The sequence below is a fragment of the Semicossyphus pulcher genome, unplaced genomic scaffold, assembly GCF_022749685.1.
Source record: "Semicossyphus pulcher isolate SPU_LCO1_2020_fin unplaced genomic scaffold, fSemPul1.0.p SCAF_24, whole genome shotgun sequence".
Classification (NCBI taxonomy): Eukaryota; Metazoa; Chordata; class Actinopteri; order Labriformes; family Labridae; genus Semicossyphus; species Semicossyphus pulcher.
This window is the reverse complement of record NW_027211698.1, coordinates 16,153,936-16,172,543: the sequence shown is the minus strand read 5'-3', so window position 1 is coordinate 16,172,543 and position 18,608 is coordinate 16,153,936. Positions and strand designations below refer to the sequence as shown.

The following is an 18,608-nucleotide window of genomic DNA, read 5'->3' as shown; positions in this document are numbered from 1 at the left end:
AGCAACACCTTCTGCTCCCTCTTTTATCTCTCCATCAATCAAGTCCCTCAGTTTAACTACAATTGATTTCCTGTCACTCAAAGGATCCAACGAATCATCATAAATTTATACATGAACTTCAAAACAGACGAGTTTTTGTTAGCTCTTGTTTTGTTCACGCTTCTTGTTGTTCTGTCGCACAAACATGCTAATGTGATGCTTCGGAAAAACAAACAAACAAAAACAAAAAGTGAAATAAGAAGTTTGACACAAAGAGTGATTCTGTTTATTCTCTGTATGAAAATAAAACGTGTGAAACATCGTCTGAAAAAACGGAGCCACAAAACACACGAAGAAGAAAATAAACTAAACATCATTTAAAAAGAATCTTTCAACAAGAAAAAGGCCATGAGCTAACCAAAACTAGCAACAACCACTGATATCTGCTGAGAGTCCTTTACAGACCAGTAACCTGCTAAAGATGCTAGCAGCTAGCTGTGACTTATTTCTGCGTTGTAAAAACAAAACACAGGAACACGTGAGGAATGGATTACACTCTCTAATCCTAACCCTAACGGTAGCATATCCAGCTAACTAGCTTCCTTCCTTAAGTATTTGCCTTGTGTTTCTTCCAATTGTTAGCATATCATTTGATAGCTATATTAGCTTGTTAGCTTACAGGTCGCTCTATTCAGCACTGAAACGTCCTGGCATTAATGCTATCAGAGGTAAAGCTAATGTTAGCAGCTCTGGTCTATATGTACGGGATTTGGGAACCTTCCTTAGCTGGCGCTGCTGTTGTTGCTATCCTGTAGCTAACACATGGGGTGAATACTAAACGTTAATAGACCACATGAGACCTCGTAAGACCACATGAGACCTCGTAAGACCACATGAGACCTCATAAGACCACATGAGACCTCGTAAGACCTCATAAGACCACGAGACCTCAAAAGACCACATGAGACCTCGTAAGACCTCATAAGACCTCATGAGACCTCGTAAGACCACATGAGACCTCATGAGACCTCATAAGACCACATGAGACCTAGTAAGACCTCATAAGACCACATGAGACCTCGTAAGACCACATGAGACCTCATAAGACCACATGAGACCACATGAGACCTCGTAAGACCACGAGACCTCATGAGACCTCATAAGACCACATGAGACCTCATAAGACCACATGAGACCTCGTAAGACCTCATAAGACCACGAGACCTCAAAAGACCACATGAGACCTCGTAAGACCTCATAAGACCTCATGAGACCTCGTAAGACCACATGAGACCTCATGAGACCTCATAAGACCACATGAGACCTCGTAAGACCACATAAGACCACACGAGACCTCATAAGACCACATGAGACCACACGAGACCACACGAGACCTCGTGAGACCAGGTTATGGTTCAGACTCTGCTGTAACATCTAAAATCTTCAGTTTCCTGTCATTTTTTTTATTTTTTGGACTTTTTGAGTGACAGAACGATTTTTTTATTTTGTAAATTTTGATGAAAGTCGATGAGATGAAAAAAAACATTTTTTAAAACAAAGAAAAAAATCTTTGACTGAAGCTCGTACACTCTAGTTTATTTATGTGGAGGATCTTCATCTCATGTCTGCGGAGGATCCCTGGGTCTTTACGTATAATTATTGTTCAGCTGCTTTTCATTGACACGTACGTGTTGTTGTTTGTCGGTCCTGTGTGTACCTGAGAACCTGCTGCTGTAAGAATAATCCACATTCGAACCTCTGACAGGAAGACATGAAGAGGATGTTTGTCTGCAGCTTCATCACAAACATTCACTCATTATTCAAGAAGGCTGTCAGGGGAATTCATCAGCACACGAAGAAATCCTGATAAACACTGCTAACGAATGCTAACATATGCTAACGAATGCTATCAGGAGATTCGCTGAGAGTGACGAGCGCAGAGGGAAGATTTTATATTTAAATCAACAAATAACAGATTAAAGCACATTTACATTACAGCACCAGCACTTAGCTTCACGCTTTAGCTTCATGCTAACAGGTCATCTGACTGAGATGGGTCTGTTTGCCCCCGCGGTCGTCTCGCCAGGCTCTGAGTCTGTTCACCAGGGTTTGACCCTCCGCCCGGGGTGGAAGACGTCTCTGACCTCTGTCTCCAGACAAACGCCGGGCACCTTGAAAATGGACACCGCTGCAAAAACCACAGAAGAAGAAGATGAATGCATTTGTATCTGTTAGCATGTATAAGGTGTGGTTATGACAGGGGCTCTTACTGTCTCTCAGGTGCATTATGGGAGGAGGCAGCGTGCTGAAGTACGGGTGCTGCAGGGAATCCTGCGCCGAGATCCGCTCTGACGGGATCTCCTTCAACATCCTGTCGACCAGATCCTCCGTCTTATAGGGCAGCTGGTTCAACCTGACGCACAGCCAGAGAGACAGACAGGTTCAACCTGACGCACAGCCAGAGAGACAGACAGGCTGCAGGCTCAGTGCTAACATGATAACATTTTGGCATTACTTAGTTTGAGTCATACAGAGCTCCATGCTAGCTAGTGAACATGCTAACAGCTATATAAACAGTTTTCAGACAATAGCATAGATAAAACAATACAGTGGGCTCCATGCTAACATGTTAGCATACACAACAATAAATGACAGTCAGCTTTGTGCAAAGACTATATGCTAACTCTTAAGCATACGCTTTCCACTAGCATACATTAGTCTCAATGCTAACACTTTAGCATGGAGTCTCTAGTGAGCTAACTGCATGTAAACTTGTTCTCACCGTTTCCAAACGGTCCGGAGCTGTTTCGGTTTGGAGGGAACGAACCACTCTGTGTGGAGGAACAACAACCTCTAATTAATCTGTCACTTACTGTAATAATGAGGGTTAAATATAATTAATGTTATAAAACAATGATTATTAGGACTGTATGTTTCTCACCTTTAAACATGTTTATTTCTCAGTCATTACTTATAAGCTCAGAATAATTTAAAAATAGAACACATTTAACTTTTCCTCAAATTACTTGAAAACTAACTAAACTAAGACAGACAATTTGTTTATGTTTGAATTTAATAAAATATAAACTGAAATAAACTAAAATAAAGAAATAAAATAATTTACTTGAGTAAATGAAAAAGTTAATGATAAAATATCAAAATATAAAAAATAAGAATGAAATGATACTTAGTCTAATTTATCACAAAAAAGAAAACATACATTTAAGAATAAAGAAATTAACTGATTAAATCAATATCATTTAGATCTTTGGATTATTTTGTAAACTGTTTCTTTTAGGGGTTCATTCTTATCATCACATCACTTCCTGACTGCCTCCTCACTGTCTTGTGATTGGCCGTTGAACCAGGAAGTGGGCGGAGTCTACCGACCTGGGTTGTAGTTGGGCAGCTGGCTGACTCCGGGCCAGCTGTCCTCAGAGGGGACGCCCAGAACCTACAATAATAATAATAATAATAACAATAACAACAATGAATAAATTATAATAATGATAATATTAGTAATATTAGTAACAGTGTTTTTTACTGGGGACTCTTCCTCACCGTCCAGATCTTCTGTAGTTGTTCAAACACATCAGTGACTCCTGGGAACGCTGGCGCCCCCTGCAGCATCTCGATGAAGATGCACCCAGCTCCCCTGATTCAAACGCAGAAAACTTTATTCAATAATGACACAATCACATGGTCACAGCTGGTTTTAAAAGGGCGGGGCTACCTGAGATTGAAAAGTTGAAGGGTTAATGTGTTTGCAGCACTGACCAGATGTCCAGAGCCGTGGAGTAATCTGTGGATCCCAGCAGGACGTCGGGGGGTCGGTACCACAGAGTCACCACCTCCGAGCTGAAGGTCTGACTGGGGATGGACTTGGACCGAGCAAGACCTGAACCGAGAACCAGACGGGGAGGTCCAGTCAGTACGGACAGAATCAAAACCATCTGTATATGAGAGAGACGACTGATAAAGCCATGAGTGGGTGGAGCTCCGTGTGGAGGCTGTCTGACCGAAGTCGGCCATCTTGAGTTCTCCCAGGTAGCTGATGAGCAGATTCTGAGGCTTCAGGTCTCTGTGGAGGATCCTCCGACTGTGGATGTAGCACAGCGCCCGCAGCAGCTGGAACATAAACAGCTACAACACCAACAACAACAACAAGGACAACGACAACAACGAGGATGACAACAAGGACAAGGACAACAAGGATGACAACAAGGAAAAGGACAACGACAACAAGGACGTCAACAAGGACAACGACAACAAGGACGACAACAACGAGGACGACAACAAGGAAAAGGACAACGAGGACGACAACGAGGACGACAACAAGGACAACGACAACAAGGAAAAGGACAACAACAATAACGAGGACGACAACAAGGAGGATGACAACGAGGACGACAACAAGGACAACAACAACAACGAGGACGACAACAAGGACAAGGACAAGGACAAGGACAACGAGGACGACAACAAGGACAAGGACAACAAGGACAACGACAACAACGAGGATGACAACAAGGACAACGACAACAAGGACAACGACAACAAGGACGACAACAAGGAAAAGAACAAAGAGGACGACAACAAGGACAACGACAACAAGGACGACAACAAGGAAAAGGACAACGACAACAACGAGGACGACAACAAGGAGGATGACAACAAGGACAAGGACACCAACAAGGACAACAACAAGGACAACAACAACAACGAGGATGCAACAAGGACAACAACAACAACGAGGACGACAACAGGGACAAGGACAACAAGGACAACGACAACAAGGACAACGACAACAAGGACAACGACAACAAGGACGACAACAACGAGGACGACAACAAGGAAAAGGACAACGACAACAATGAGGACGACAACAAGGACAACAACAACAACGAGGACGACAACAAGGACAACAACAACAACGAGGACGACAACAAGGACGACAACAACGAGGACGACAACAAGGACAACGACAACAAGGACGACAACAACGAGGACGACAACAAGAAAAAGGACAACGACAACGAGGACGACAACAAGGACAACAACAACAAGGACGACAACAACGAGGACGACAACAAGGAAAAGGACAAGGACAACAACGAGGACGACAACAAGGACAATGACAACAAGGACGACAACAAGGAAAAGGACGACGACAACAACGAGGACGACAACAAGGACAAGGACAAGGACAACGAGGATGACAACAAGGACAACGAGGACGACAACAAGGACAAGGACAAGGACAACGAGGACGACAACAAGGACAAGGACGAGGACAACGAGGACGACAACAAGGTCAAGGACAACGACAACAAGGACAACGACGACAACAACGAGGACGACAACAAGGACAACAACAACAACGAGGACGACAAGAAGGACAAGGACAAGGACAAGGACAACGAGGACGACAATAATGAGCACGAAAACAACAATAAGGACGACGACAACAACGAGGATGACAACAGCAACCAGGACATCAACAACGGCAAATAGCACAACAACAATGCTGACCAACAACAGCAACAAAAAGACAATGATGACAACAAGCGCGACTCAAAACAACCACAAAAACAGATGTAAACAAAAAAACAAAAACAACAGGTTAAAGTCGTTTCACCTTTGCTGTTTTTAAAGGTTATCTGATGTGTGGGGCTGACTTCTGTGATTGTGAACGAACCCGGACGTTGTGCGAGTGCAGTCCTCCAGGGTGTTGGCTCATGTACTCGGCCAGGTCCGTCTGCTGCAACAACACACGAAGAAGAAACAAATGTTTAAAGTCCACACGTCAACATTTACAATATTTACATCATCGGACATGAAGACAGACCTTCTTCTGAATCATTACTTTATTATAAGTATCAGTAGTTTAGTTTTATAAGATCATGTTCAACTGCAGGTGGCGCCCCCCGCAGGCGACCTCCACATGTTTCTCACCACGTATTCAAAGACGAGGGTCAGAGACTCTCGGGTGTGGATGATGTCATGGAGGACGACGATGTTGGCGTGTTTCAGACCCTTCAGCAAAGAGGCTACACACACACACACACATACACAGAATAAACTGTATACCAGGGCATGCACTGTAAAAACATCAACAACCAGAAAGTACCACCTAAAAAACGTACAAAATCACCTATAATCAATACTACCTTAAACGTAAATGTGACCTATAAATCCAAAGACTCCCGAGACTTCATTACCACCTTAAAAAACCTTGAAAGCACCTTAAAAATATATTCCACCATCAACCTTTCAACCTCTCAAACTCGGGTTCGGGTGGAATGTCAGAAATCAGTGAAACCGCTGTAAAAAATAAACCTTATTAAAAAAAGGACAACCTAGAATGCTCTGTAAAAAGTTTAACACGTGGCTTCACAGTAAAAAACACAGAAAGGAGGTACACTATAAAAAATGAGGACTCTGTGTGTTGGTACCTTCTCTGATGGCAGTGAACGGGACGCCCTCCTCTGTCTTCATACGAATCACCTTCAGAGCCACCAGCTGCCCATTGATCCTTAAAAAGATTCAACAAAATGAAGTTTAAATACAAAATAAACTGTTACACGCAGAAGTACCAGCAGCTACAGCTCAGGAAGTATCACAGTAAAAGTGCTGGTCGTGCAGGAGTACGCTGTTAGCAGACAGCTATCACTGAGCTACTGAGCTAGTGTGGCTCTCAGACTGAGTCCCGTCTGTGGCTCTGAGACTGAGTCCCGTCTGTGGCTCTGAGACTGAGTCCCGTCTGTGGTTCTCACAATGAGTCCCGTCTGTGGCTCTCACACTGAGTCCCGTCTGTAGTTCTCACAATGAGTCCTGTCTGTGGTTCTGATGGAGGTGAGACGGTTGGACTGACCTGCTGATTCCTTTGTAGACGGAGGCATACGCTCCTTCACCCAGTTTCTCCAGACTCACGTAGGAATGAGCCGCTCCGAACTGAAGGCCCGGTTTCTGCACAGAGACACAGGAGACACATCAGCTCGCAGGTCAGATGGAGGGTTTAGTGGAGGCCATGAAGGACGGCGTGAGTACAGGGAAGGAGGAAGTGACAAGGTACTGGACAGGTAGAGATGTCTGAGGACATCTTATGGACAGGCAGAGAACTGTCTAACCTCCGTCATGTTGTAAAAACTGTAAAAAAGATTGACAGGTGTGTTTTCTGACCCAGGTGAAGTGGTCCTGGCAGCTGTTCCCTCCCAGCGGGTCACTGTTGCTGCGTCCTCGCTGCACTCTGAGCCGTCGGACCTGCAGGGTGTGGAACCAGTGAGGCTGGGAGCCAGAGGGGTACGAGCTGGTCCGGACCGGATCCAGCTGGGACAGACAGACAGACAGACAGAGAGGTCATGTTATTCAGTGAGGAGTAAGGATCCACAAACAGGAGTAATATCACTCAGACAGGAGTAACATCACTCAGACAGGAGTAACAAACAGGAGTAACATCACTCAGACAGGAGTAACAAACAAGAGTAACATCACTCAGACAGGAGTGACAAACAGGAGTAACAGCACTCAGACAGGAGTGACATCACTCAGACAGGAGTAACAAACAGGAGTAACATCACTCAGACAGGAGTAACAAACAAGAGTAACATCACTCAGACAGGAGTGACATCACTCAGACAGGAGTAACAAACAAGAGTAACAGCACTCAGACAGGAGTGACATCACTCAGACAGGAGTAACAAACAGGAGTAACATCACTCAGACAGGAGTGACAAACAGGAGTAACAGCACTCAGACAGGAGTGACATCACTCAGACAGGAGTAACAAACAGGAGTAACATCACTCAGACAGGAGTAACAAACAAGAGTAACATCACTCAGACAGGAGTGACATCACTCAGACAGGAGTAACAAACAGGAGTAACATCACTCAGACAGGAGTAACAAACAGGAGTAACAGCACTCAGACAGGAGTGACATCACTCAGACAGGAGTAACAAACAGGAGTAACATCACTCAGACAGGAGTAACAAACAAGAGTAACATCACTCAGACAGGAGTAACAAACAGGAGTAACATCACTCAGACAGGAGTGACATCACTCAGACAGGAGTAACAAACAGGAGTAACATCACTCAGACAGGAGTAACAAACAGGAGTAACATCACTCAGACAGGAGTAACAAACAAGAGTAACATCACTCAGACAGGAGTAACAAACAGGAGTAACATCACTCAGACAGAAGTAACAAACAGGAGTAACATCACTCAGACAGGAGTAACAAACAGGAGTAACAGCACTCAGACAGGAGTGACATCACTCAGACAGGAGTAACAAACAGGAGTAACATCACTCAGACAGGAGTAACAAACAGGAGTAACATCACTCAGACAGGAGTAACAAACAGGAGTAACAGCACTCAGACAGGAGTGACATCACTCAGACAGGAGTAACAAACAGGAGTAACATCACTCAGACAGGAGTAACAAACAGGAGTAACATCACTCAGACAGAAGTAACAAACAGGAGTAACAGCACTCAGACAGGAGTGACATCACTCAGACAGGAGTAACAAACAGGAGTAACATCACTCAGACAGGAGTAACAAACAAGAGTAACATCACTCAGACAGGAGTGACAAACAGGAGTGACATCACTCAGACAGAAGTGACATCACTCAGACAGGGAGGTATGATGTCAGTCTTACTGAATACCTCAGCAGGCGGGAGGGAAGCTGAGCTCCTGCTTTTTCTAAAGCTGAGCTCCTCCATCTTCACCTCCTCCTCCTCCTCCTCTTTGTAGTAGTCTTCTTCCCTCCTTTCTTTCTCCTCCTCATCTTCCTCCCCACAGCAGCACCTCCTCACCCACCACCCGGCCTCCGTCACCCACCGGGACAAGCCCTCCATCTTTGTTGTATTCTTCTTTAATCCACTCCTCTTCCTCTTCTCTCTCTCAGGCTCATATGACTCACATGGTTCAGGACGAGCAAACAGGGTCCCATGACCGCCTGTCTGTGTGTTCAGAACAAGTGTCCATTCAACACTGTGTGTGTGTGTGTGTGTGTGTGTGTGTGTGTGTGTGTGCACTGCCCTCCAGTGGTCACTGTCAACAACTGCAACACTGATCATGATAAAGCAAAACAAAGTACAGCATGTGCAGTGAAAATGATCTCTTTATTTGAAGTGTAAGAACATTACATTGATGTTAAACCAATCAAATACTGAATTGATTGACTGACAAATCTTTATAATCAGGTTTGACTTTTCTCTGTTTATTGATTATTGATTAATTTATTAAAGTAACTTGTTATCAGACTGTGATTCTGTTGATCCTCCAGCAGGAGGAGACTCTCCCTCCTACAGAGAACACAGAGACACTGAGGAACCAGACCTGTCAGACCAGGAACTAAACCTGAACCCAGCATACAGAGGTTCAGTGAAGGTGGTGCTGAAGGTGTGGAGGAGGATCAGAGTGTCAGAGGAGACTCTGTAGAAGGACAGAGTGCCAGCAGGACAGTCCACATACACTGCTACTCTGACAGAGGAGAAGGAGGAGGAGGAGGAGGAGGGGGAGGGGGAGGGGGAGGAGGTGATAGATTTCCTCTCGTTGTTGTGGTAGACATTGAAACCACCGCTATCAGAGCAGCTCAGACTCCAGGACTGATCATTTTTTCCAAACTTGTGCTCGTCTTTGTTTCCTCTTCTGCTGTTTCCTCTGTAACTCACTGACACGTAAACCAGTCCTCTCCACTCGACCTCCCAGTAACAGCGACCAGTCAGACCAGTCCGACACATCAGCTGAAGACATTCAAACCTGTCTGCATGATCAGGATAGGACTGATCCTCCTCCACATGTGTCGCCTTCCTGTTGTCGTCAGACAGTTGGATTTTGTTGTTGACTGTGTTTGTGTCGAGTGTGAGCTCACAGGAGTCTGATGGAGAGATGAGATGAGATAGTTTAATGATGACATCAGAGATTTAAAGAAGTGATGTCACAGGTTGAAAATGTTTGCATGTGTGCTGCTTTGAGTTCATTTGTCAAATCTACACTTACACTTCCTCAGACCTGGTCTCAACCATCGGACTCCAGCAGGCTCCACCCTGAAAGGAGGAGGGGTCAGATCAGCACGTCCTCTCACAGCATCAAACACAGACCTCACATCACTCTTAAACATGGTTTTGTTATTTTTGTGAACCCATGTCTAAATCTAAATTCTGCATCATTACCAGAAAGAACCACCCTTCATCGCCTTTCTTTGCAAAACCCTTCAGATTCACCAAGATGAACCTCTGGCAAACAAAGTTGCCAACATGCTTTGACTCAAAAGAAAGCTGACAAGGTACAGAACTTGCAGAGAGAGAGCAAGGAGGATAGACCTTGCGCCAAGCAGTGCCTTGATGAACCCCAGAAATCCACCTCCCTGTTAGAGCAAGAAACATCAAGGACATCTGCAGTAGGATGAAGATGGCCCAGCAGTGGAGATTGGCAGAGACAGTCTGGAGTTCCAAGGTTTAAGGTTAAGGTTTAAGACACTGGAAGTCTTATTCTGTGGCTGAACCTTGTCAATTGCTACAGCTGAGTCTCACAGAAGCCAGAGGAAACTGCACTGGACCAACATCATGAACAAGGCAAGACCATTCTGGATTATTAAAGCTTCTTCAGCCTGAGGGACACCCCAAAACATCTACATCAGCTGGACAAGGCCATAATCAAAGAAGCAGGTCTAAACAAGGGTGGAAAGGGTGGGTTTGCTCCAGATGGGAGCAGGTCATGGAAAATGTCCTTGCCACAGCACAGGACTGAGTGCTGAAGGCTGACGTTGGATCTCAGCTCAGATTCATAGACACCACTGTAGTGAGCACACTTAGGCAAGACATGGTCTTGGTGTTGGAAACAACAAGACAAGTGGTCCTGGTGGAGATTACGGTTTCCTAGGCAGTACAGATGGAGGGGGTCTTTGAGGGGAAGAGGCAAAGTACAAGGGGCTGGTAAGCACATTGGAACCTGGGGATGGAGGGCCTGGTGTGAGCCCAGTAAGGGCAGTTGTAGAGGCCTTACAGAGCAGTCACTCAAAAAGCTCCTTTGGATGATGTGACGGTAAAGGAGAAAGGAATAAGGAAGGTCACAGATGCCTCTGAGAGGGCATCAAGGTGTCTGTGGATCAAAGCTGAGATCTGTAGACTTCACAAGCTTCTTTGAGACAAGTAAGGCTCTGCTTCTCAGCTTCTGGGCACAGAGCATGCTCAGCTTGTCGGCTTGGTTTTTTGGGGTCATAATACAGGCTGACAGTGTCACAAAGAAAATGTTTCCAGCTCTTCCTCCACTATCACACTGACTGTCTGTGGCTGCAGCAGGACTCCTCATACCTGAGACGGTCCAGATTCCAGAGTGGATCCTCCAGTCCAGCAGACAGCAGCTTCACTCCTGAGTCTCCTGGATGATTGTAGCTCAGGTCCAGCTCTCTCAGGTGTGAGGGGTTGGATTTCAGAGCTAAGGCCAGAGAAGCACAGCCTTCCTCTGTGATCAGACAGCCCGAGAGCCTGCAAGGTCACAAAACAACACAAATACTGTGAGGGGTATACCTGCGAATATTTACAATGCTTACATTCAAGAGGCAGCTGAAACCACAGCGAGATGACAGTTTCTGGAAATATTAAGTCAAATACAGAAGTCATTCAAGACAAACCGTTACTTCAGTGAGAATTGATTGACACAAAATGCACTGTTAAAAAAATAGGTTCCTTAAAACGTCGACCTTTAGGATGTAAAGACATTGGTCTATTTGTGATGCATACATGGACCAACACGTTCTCCATGGAGGTTACAGAGGAGGAAGGCTTTGGGGAAGCTTTGATCATTTCTCTGGCAGTGGTAACTGAAGTGGGAGAAAGGCAGTGCAGTGCAAGACAAGACACCAGGGGGGGATGAGACTCTGAGATGCTGAAGGCTCTGGATATCTTGGGTTGTCTTGGTTGACAAGACTTGTCAATGCATCATGAGGGTTGTGGACCTTTACTCTGAAAAGAGGTATGAAGGGGATCCTCAAACTATTGAAGAATCATATTGCTCAATGCTCCCGCTGATTTCACCTCTGATTCAACAGAAGCTTCTGTCATGGCCTGAAAAGAGCTGACCGGCTGATTGTCATTGTAAGTAACAAATTATTTACAACAACATAACTTCATCTGACCTGAGAGTTTTCAGAAGACAGTGTGGACTCTTCAGTGCCTCAGACAGCAGCTTCACTCCTGAGTCCCGCAGGTCGTTGTTGCTCAGGTCCAGCTCTCTCAGACTAGAGGACTGGGAGCTGAGGACTGAGGACAGAGCTCCACAGCTTCTCTCTGAGAGGTTACAGCCACTCAGCCTGGAGAAATGATGCAAAGGTAAAAGACAAGTAGAAAGTATTCTCTCCTGCTGATCTTAAGGTTGAGTTTTAGTCAAAGTGTAAATATGAATGTGCTTACAGAGCTTTGTTGGAGGCTTTGACCACTGGCAGCAGCCTCAGAAGAGCCTCCTCTGAAGCAGAGTACTTCTTCAGGTCAAACACGTCCAGATCTTTCTCTGATGACAGTAAGATGAAGACCAGAGCTGACCACTGAGCAGGAGACAGTTCATCTGTGGAGAGACTTCCTGATCTCAGGGACTGTTGGATCTGCTCCACTAGAGAGCGATCGTTCAGCTCATTCAGACAGTGGAACAGATTGATGCTTTTCTCTGCAGACAGATTCTCACTGATCTTTGTCTTGATGTACTCGACTGTTTGCTGATTGGTCCGTGAGCCACTTCCTGTCTGTGTCAGCAGACCTCGTAGCAGAGTTTGGTTGGTCTCTAGTGAAACACCGAAGAGGAAGCGGAGGAACAAGTCCAGGTGTCCGTTTGGACTCTGTAAGGCCCGGTCCACTGCACTCTGGTAGAAACATGTCTCTGCAGATTCATGATGAATTCTTTGTTCTCCTGACATCAGATTGACTCCAGAGTTGATGAACGTCAGATGGACATGAAGAGCAGCCAGAAACTCCTGAACGCTCAGGTGGACGAAGCAGAACACCTGGTGCTGGTACAGTCCTCTCTCCTCTATAAAGACCTGTGTGAACACTCCTGAGTACACTGAGGCTGCTCTGATATCGATGCCACACTCTGTCAGGTCTGACTCATAGAAGATCAGGTTTCCTTTCTGCAGCTGCTCAAAAGCCAGTTTTCCCAGAGACTCAATCATCTTCCTGCTCTCTGGACTCCAGTGTTGATCTGTCTCAGCTCCTCCTTCATACTTGATGTTCTTCAGTTTGGTCTGAACCACCAGGAAGTGGATGTACATCTCAGTCAGGGTCTTGGGCAGCTCTCCTCCCTCTCTGGTCTTCAACACGTCCTCCAGAACTGTAGCAGTGATCCAGCAGAAGACTGGGATGTGGCACATGATGTGGAGGCTTCGGGATGTCTTGATGTGGGAGATGATTCTGCTGACCTGCTCCTCATCTCTGAATCTCTTCCTGAAGTACTCCTCCTTCTGAGGGTCAGTGAACCCTCTGACCTCTGTCACCACGTCAACACACTCAGGAGGGATCTGATTGGCTGCTGCAGGTCGTGTGGTTATCCAGAGGCGAGCAGAGGGAAGCAGTTTCCCTCTGATGAGGTTTGTCAGCAGCACATCCACTGAGGTGGACTCTGTGACATCAGTCAGGATCTCATTGTTGTGGAAGTCCAGAGGAAGTCGACACTCATCCAGACCGTCAAAGATGAACACAACCTGGAACTCTTCAAACCTGCAGATTCCTGCTTCTTTGGTTTCAGTGAAGAAGTGATGAACAAGTTCCACCAAGCTGAACTTCTTCTCTTTCAGCACATTCAGCTCTCTGAAGGTGAAGGGAAACATGAACTGTATGTCCTGGTTGGCTTTGTCTTCAGCCCAGTCCAGAGTGAACTTCTGTGTTAAGACTGTTTTCCCAATGCCAGCCACTCCCTTTGTCATCACTGTTCTGATTGGTCCATCTCTTCCAGGTGAGGCTTTAAAGATGTCTTCTTGTCTGATGGTTGTTTCTGGTCTGTCTGGTTTCCTGGATGCTGCTTCGATCTGTCTGACCTCATGTTCGTCATTGACCTCTCCAGTCCCTCCCTCTGTGATGTAGAGCTCTGTGTAGATCTGATTCAGAAGGGTTGGATTTCCTGCTTTAGCGATCCCCTCAAACACACACTGGAACTTCTCCTTCAGGTTAGACTTCAGTTTACGTCGACAAACTTTAGGACTTTCTGAATAAACGCACAAGAAGTAAAATCAACAAGTCATTAATGATAAAAGTATGTTAATATAATTCCCCTAAAGAATGCATCTACAGACACTTTGCCTCCCTCTCTGGTGACATGAATACTTCTTCCATTTCAGCATCATGTTAAACTCTCTTACTGCTCTGCAGACGCTCAGCCAGCTCCTCCTGCTTCATCCTCTTCAGGAAGTCCACTGTGAGCTTCAGAAGTGCCTCTCTGCTGCTGCTCCTCCTCTGCTCTGCCTCCTCACAGTGGAACTCCTCCTCATCCTCCCTCTGACTCTCTAAGCATTCTGGGTAATCTGAAGTCAGAACCTTCTGCATCTTCTTCAGCTCGTTCTTCACAAACGTGACGATGTTCTCCTCCAGCAGCTGGAACAGAACTTTGTATGAGTGAAACATCAAACTGAAATCAAAACAAACCTCAGGTCCTTGTTGGACGGACTGAAGAGTCTAAAAAGTGCAGATTGAGATCATTTGGATCAGAACAGGTGTAGAGTAGCTGTTGTACAGGTACAGACCATAAATATGGAGTCCAGGTGTGCTTGATGCTGCTGGGCAGACTGACCACTGGGACCCTCTGAGGTCTCCTGGTCGACTCTGTGGAGGAACCATGAAGGATCAGATCATAGTGTGTGTGTCCGCAGAGAGACAGACACAAGGTGAGGGTCCCTCGAGTCTGCAGTTCTGTGCAGACTTAAGTTTTCGTTGCAAGCTAAATGGATGCTACCCCATGCTATGGATGCTATGTATTTAGCTTGTCGCAATAAACTTGTAGCAGGTAAAGTGTTGAAACATCAGGTTATCCAAAGAGGAAACCAGAGAACACTGGATCAAACCAAAGCTGAGGGTGGAAGGGGAACGTACGTCTCAGGGCTACATGTATTCAAACAGACACAGGTGTTGTTTAAATATATTCATTGATGTTTTGAATATAACCTGTTCGGCTCTGCTAAAACAAACTGATGACTGTGCACATTTAGTTTGTACCTTGACCAAACCATGACTGTTCACCACAGAGCTGTGTTCATAAACAAGGCTTAACCAGCAGACGATGGTGATCCTAAGTCAAACAGGAAGTAAATCGACAGTTTTTAAAGAATCACCTAGAAACATAAAAACAGTAATTAATGTGCACAGCACCCAGACCACAGTGACACACGTTTGCTGATACAGTGGACAAAACATTTTGCTTGTTGGGGCGCTGGTTTGGCTGGTTTGGCTCAGTTGGTAGAGCGGGCGCCCCATATGCAGAGGCTACAGTCCTCGACGCACGGATCGCAGGCTCAACTCCCGGCCTGCCGATCCGTTTGGTGCATGTCAACCCCCACTCTCTCCTCCCCACACTTCCTGTCTCACTTCATCTGTCCTGTCTAATAAAGGCAAAGCCCAAAAAATCTTCTTTAAAAAAGATAAATATATTTTGCTCATTGTTTAATGACGATAATACAAAAGCGTATTTGTTTAGCAATTATTAAAACCGGCGTTACAAGCAGAAGTTTTCTTACTGAGTTTGTCCATCAACAATCATCAATGAATCAGCAACATTTTAATGTTTTTATCAGCTTACCTCTTTTCTGCAGAGGGCTGGTGTCCTTTAAAATCAACGAGACCATCCACTGACCGGTCACTCTTTAAGGACACACAGCTGGGCTCAGGTCCAGGTTCAGAGGCTGGTCTCTCAGAGATCCTGTTACACAGAGGGGAGGACCACCATCAATGGAAATTCACTGTTCAGTCTTCAGACAGAGAAGCTCCTGGAGAGTCTCGAAACTATCAACCAGAAAAGATCAACACACCAAAGTTCAATAAACCTGGAAGCTGAATGATTTTAGTTTGTTTACCTCTTTACTGCAGAGGGCTGGTGTCCTTTAAAATCAACGAGACCACCCTTTGACCCGTCACTCTTTAAGGACACACAGCTGGGCTCAGGTCCAGGTCCAGGTCCAGTTCCAGGTCCAGGTCCAGAGGGAGGGGCCCCCTCCTCTCTGTCCTCACACTGACTCATGACGCTGAGCTCAGATCAGCTCACACACTTTGATCTGCAGAGGAGACAGTTCAGCTGAGATCATCCAAAGTTTCACTTCTGTCTAAAAGAAAGAAATAAAGACGCTCCTTTCATGACTCATGGTGTCGGCCCAGCAGAGTGCCAAGGCTCCGTGAGGAGCCGGTGGTTCAATCTGGGACTAGAGACCAAGTTACGCATGCTTCAGGGGCGGCTGGACAGTTGGGACCAACTTGGAAAAACTGTTGAGATGTTTCTTAAAGACATCACATCACTGATCTTATGTTCCTTGTTATGTCTTATGTTCTCTCAGCATCCTGTCAGCCTGTTTATTGTCATTAAATCTCAGTAACATCTGTTTGTTGTGGCTTCATAGCGCTGTAGTGAGACAGATCTCAGCCCACGTGTGACTTGATACAGTGAAACTGCCACTCAGCGGAGACAGGTGGACAGGCGCTCCACAGCTGAAACAGAACGCCGGTAGTTGGTGTCCATCAGAGAAATCCTGGTACTGATCCGAGCTAACAGCTCATCACACTGGGCACTGGTCAGCCTCAAGGAGCTGGAAGCAGCAGGAGAGTTCATCAGACACAGCTCAGGAGGAGGTTTAACTCAAACAAACACAAGTGACCTGATCAAAGTCCCTCGAGTGACCCAAGGTTCAACATCGATTTACCTCTGGTCCGAACACAGCTGTGGAGTTAGTGAGACATTCATTCATTCAGCCGGGGCGGGAGCACTCCTTCTTATCCTGACCTGACTGTTTGGACGTTGACTCCAGGTTCAAGCTTGTTGGTGAACATACAGTGCTTCAAGGTGTCCACAGCGTGTTGGACAGATGGCCCGTCCAGTGGAGGTTCTTCAATGGACAGTACTAAAACATCTGCTCAGTGAGCTTGATTTAAGAGCTCTTCAAGAAGGGACAAGGACACGATGGATCCTCTTTTGCACAGGGCCGTTGCCTCACAATTGCTCAAGACGAGACCTTCAGGCTTCAGTCCTCTTCCTGAGGTCTGCAGGTCTTTGCTCACCGCACATCAGAACCTTGATCAGAACACGATGTTCCTGTATTCTTCTGTCAACTATGATGATGGAGAATAATCATGGGCCGAGAACAGATCCCTGAGGCACTGATGCGTTCAGGGACCGTGGTGCTGAAGGCTGACCGGAGAGGAGAACCTCGAAGACCTCACACTGGAGGGCGCTTTAGCACACTGACCTCACATTGTTCACATTTAGTGTGTTCTAACGATACATGGACTCTTTTAATTAGTCAGTTATTGTTTAACTGTACTGTGATCAATAAAGACAATAAAGCAGAACTTTGATCAGGAGCTCAGAGTCCACAGGTTCAGACTGTCCACTAAGCAATGAAGAACACACCCACACCCACACACACACACACACACACACACGCACACACACACACACACACACCTCTGACACATCACTGTCACATCATTATTGTATCTGTAGATATCCACGAGTCTGACCTGTTGTTGTACTCGGACTGAATCCGTCCTGATGAACAGACGTTAAATCTTCTCCTGAAGACAAACTCAAGTTTAACTTCAGCCTCCGCAGCGCGCGCAGAGAAACACTGCGGGTCAGCACGAGCGCTTTCAGGCTCAAACACACTCAGACAGGTCCTTTCAAAATAAGAGTCTCTGCTTCTTTGATCTGATTATTGATCACTGAGAGCACAGACTGAAGCAGCGACGCAGAGAAACACTGCGGGTCAGCACGAGCGCTTTCATTTATTTATTTAGTGACGTATTGATCGATCTTATAAAACATAAGCTCCTGCTGCTGCGTCCGCATGAACTCCTGACTCGACTTTGCTCTGAAGGCTGTTTCACCGTCTGTCACCAGTTCAACTGTAACGTTTTGTTTTGAATAAAAGCAGATCGTTTCTGTTTGCTGTTAACGAGTAAGACATGTTAAAGTTGGCGTTTACCTTCAGCGGCAGGTTCCGATGAACAGAAGAATCTGCGTCACAGCGAGCACAGAAGGGAAACTGAACTTTACACAGGGCGTGGTCATCATATCTGTTGAAGTGGAACGACCTAATAAAGTCTGTTTTATGGGCTCAGGTGGAGGAAACACAGCATACGACATCCTTAGGTGACACAGAGCAGATAAAGTGAGAGTGCTGGTGAGTCTCACCTGGGCAGGTTTAAAGGAGGTCCTGTGTCACAGTGAAACAACAACTGTGGAGACCAACAGGAAGTGTTTCTGCTCTGAAAACGACAGTTTGGATCATTTCTGTCACTTTGCTTCCACAGCAGAGAAACAGGACGTCACACAGGTGCTCAGGTGCTGAGCTATTACCTGAGTTACAATCACATCCAGGCCGCTCCTGAGAGACCTGAACGCTGGCGTTTCACTCGGCTACATTTGGATGC

At 45.9% G+C, this 18,608-nt stretch overlaps 3 protein-coding genes across 3 annotated transcripts; 1 reads left to right on the top strand and 2 right to left on the bottom strand.

Annotated features, from left to right (window-relative positions):
- Positions 1-1,928: 1,928 nt before the first annotated feature.
- Positions 1,929-8,846, bottom strand: cdk15 (cyclin-dependent kinase 15). Its single transcript, XM_069675124.1, has 13 exons — positions 8,655-8,846; positions 7,162-7,308; positions 6,854-6,948; positions 6,435-6,514; positions 5,935-6,029; positions 5,678-5,740; positions 3,999-4,122; positions 3,757-3,877; positions 3,541-3,634; positions 3,370-3,433; positions 2,762-2,810; positions 2,250-2,392; positions 1,929-2,167 (listed from the first exon to the last, which is right to left on the bottom strand). The coding sequence occupies exons 1-13, from the start codon at positions 8,844-8,846 to the stop codon at positions 2,079-2,081; spliced, it is 1,356 nt and encodes a 451-aa protein (XP_069531225.1). The 3' UTR covers positions 1,929-2,078.
- LOC138603458 (putative mediator of RNA polymerase II transcription subunit 24) lies at positions 4,583-5,493 on the top strand (the record flags this gene model as incomplete). The annotated part of the gene is made up of 2 exons (XM_069675246.1): positions 4,583-4,708; positions 4,987-5,493. Coding segments are annotated over 2 exons (633 nt in total), but the record flags the coding sequence as incomplete, so codon positions are not given.
- A 351-nt stretch (positions 8,847-9,197) lies between the features above and the next one.
- On the bottom strand, positions 9,198-18,233 carry LOC138603372 (NLR family CARD domain-containing protein 3-like). The gene is made up of 10 exons (XM_069675118.1): positions 18,161-18,233; positions 16,043-16,240; positions 15,769-15,888; positions 14,720-14,798; positions 14,339-14,570; positions 12,405-14,184; positions 12,131-12,304; positions 11,307-11,480; positions 9,994-10,040; positions 9,198-9,871 (listed from the first exon to the last, which is right to left on the bottom strand). Exons 2-10 carry the CDS (start codon positions 16,204-16,206, stop codon positions 9,297-9,299), a joined length of 3,345 nt encoding a protein of 1,114 aa, XP_069531219.1. The 5' UTR covers positions 16,207-16,240; positions 18,161-18,233; the 3' UTR covers positions 9,198-9,296.
- Between the last annotated feature and the right edge of the window lie 375 nt (positions 18,234-18,608).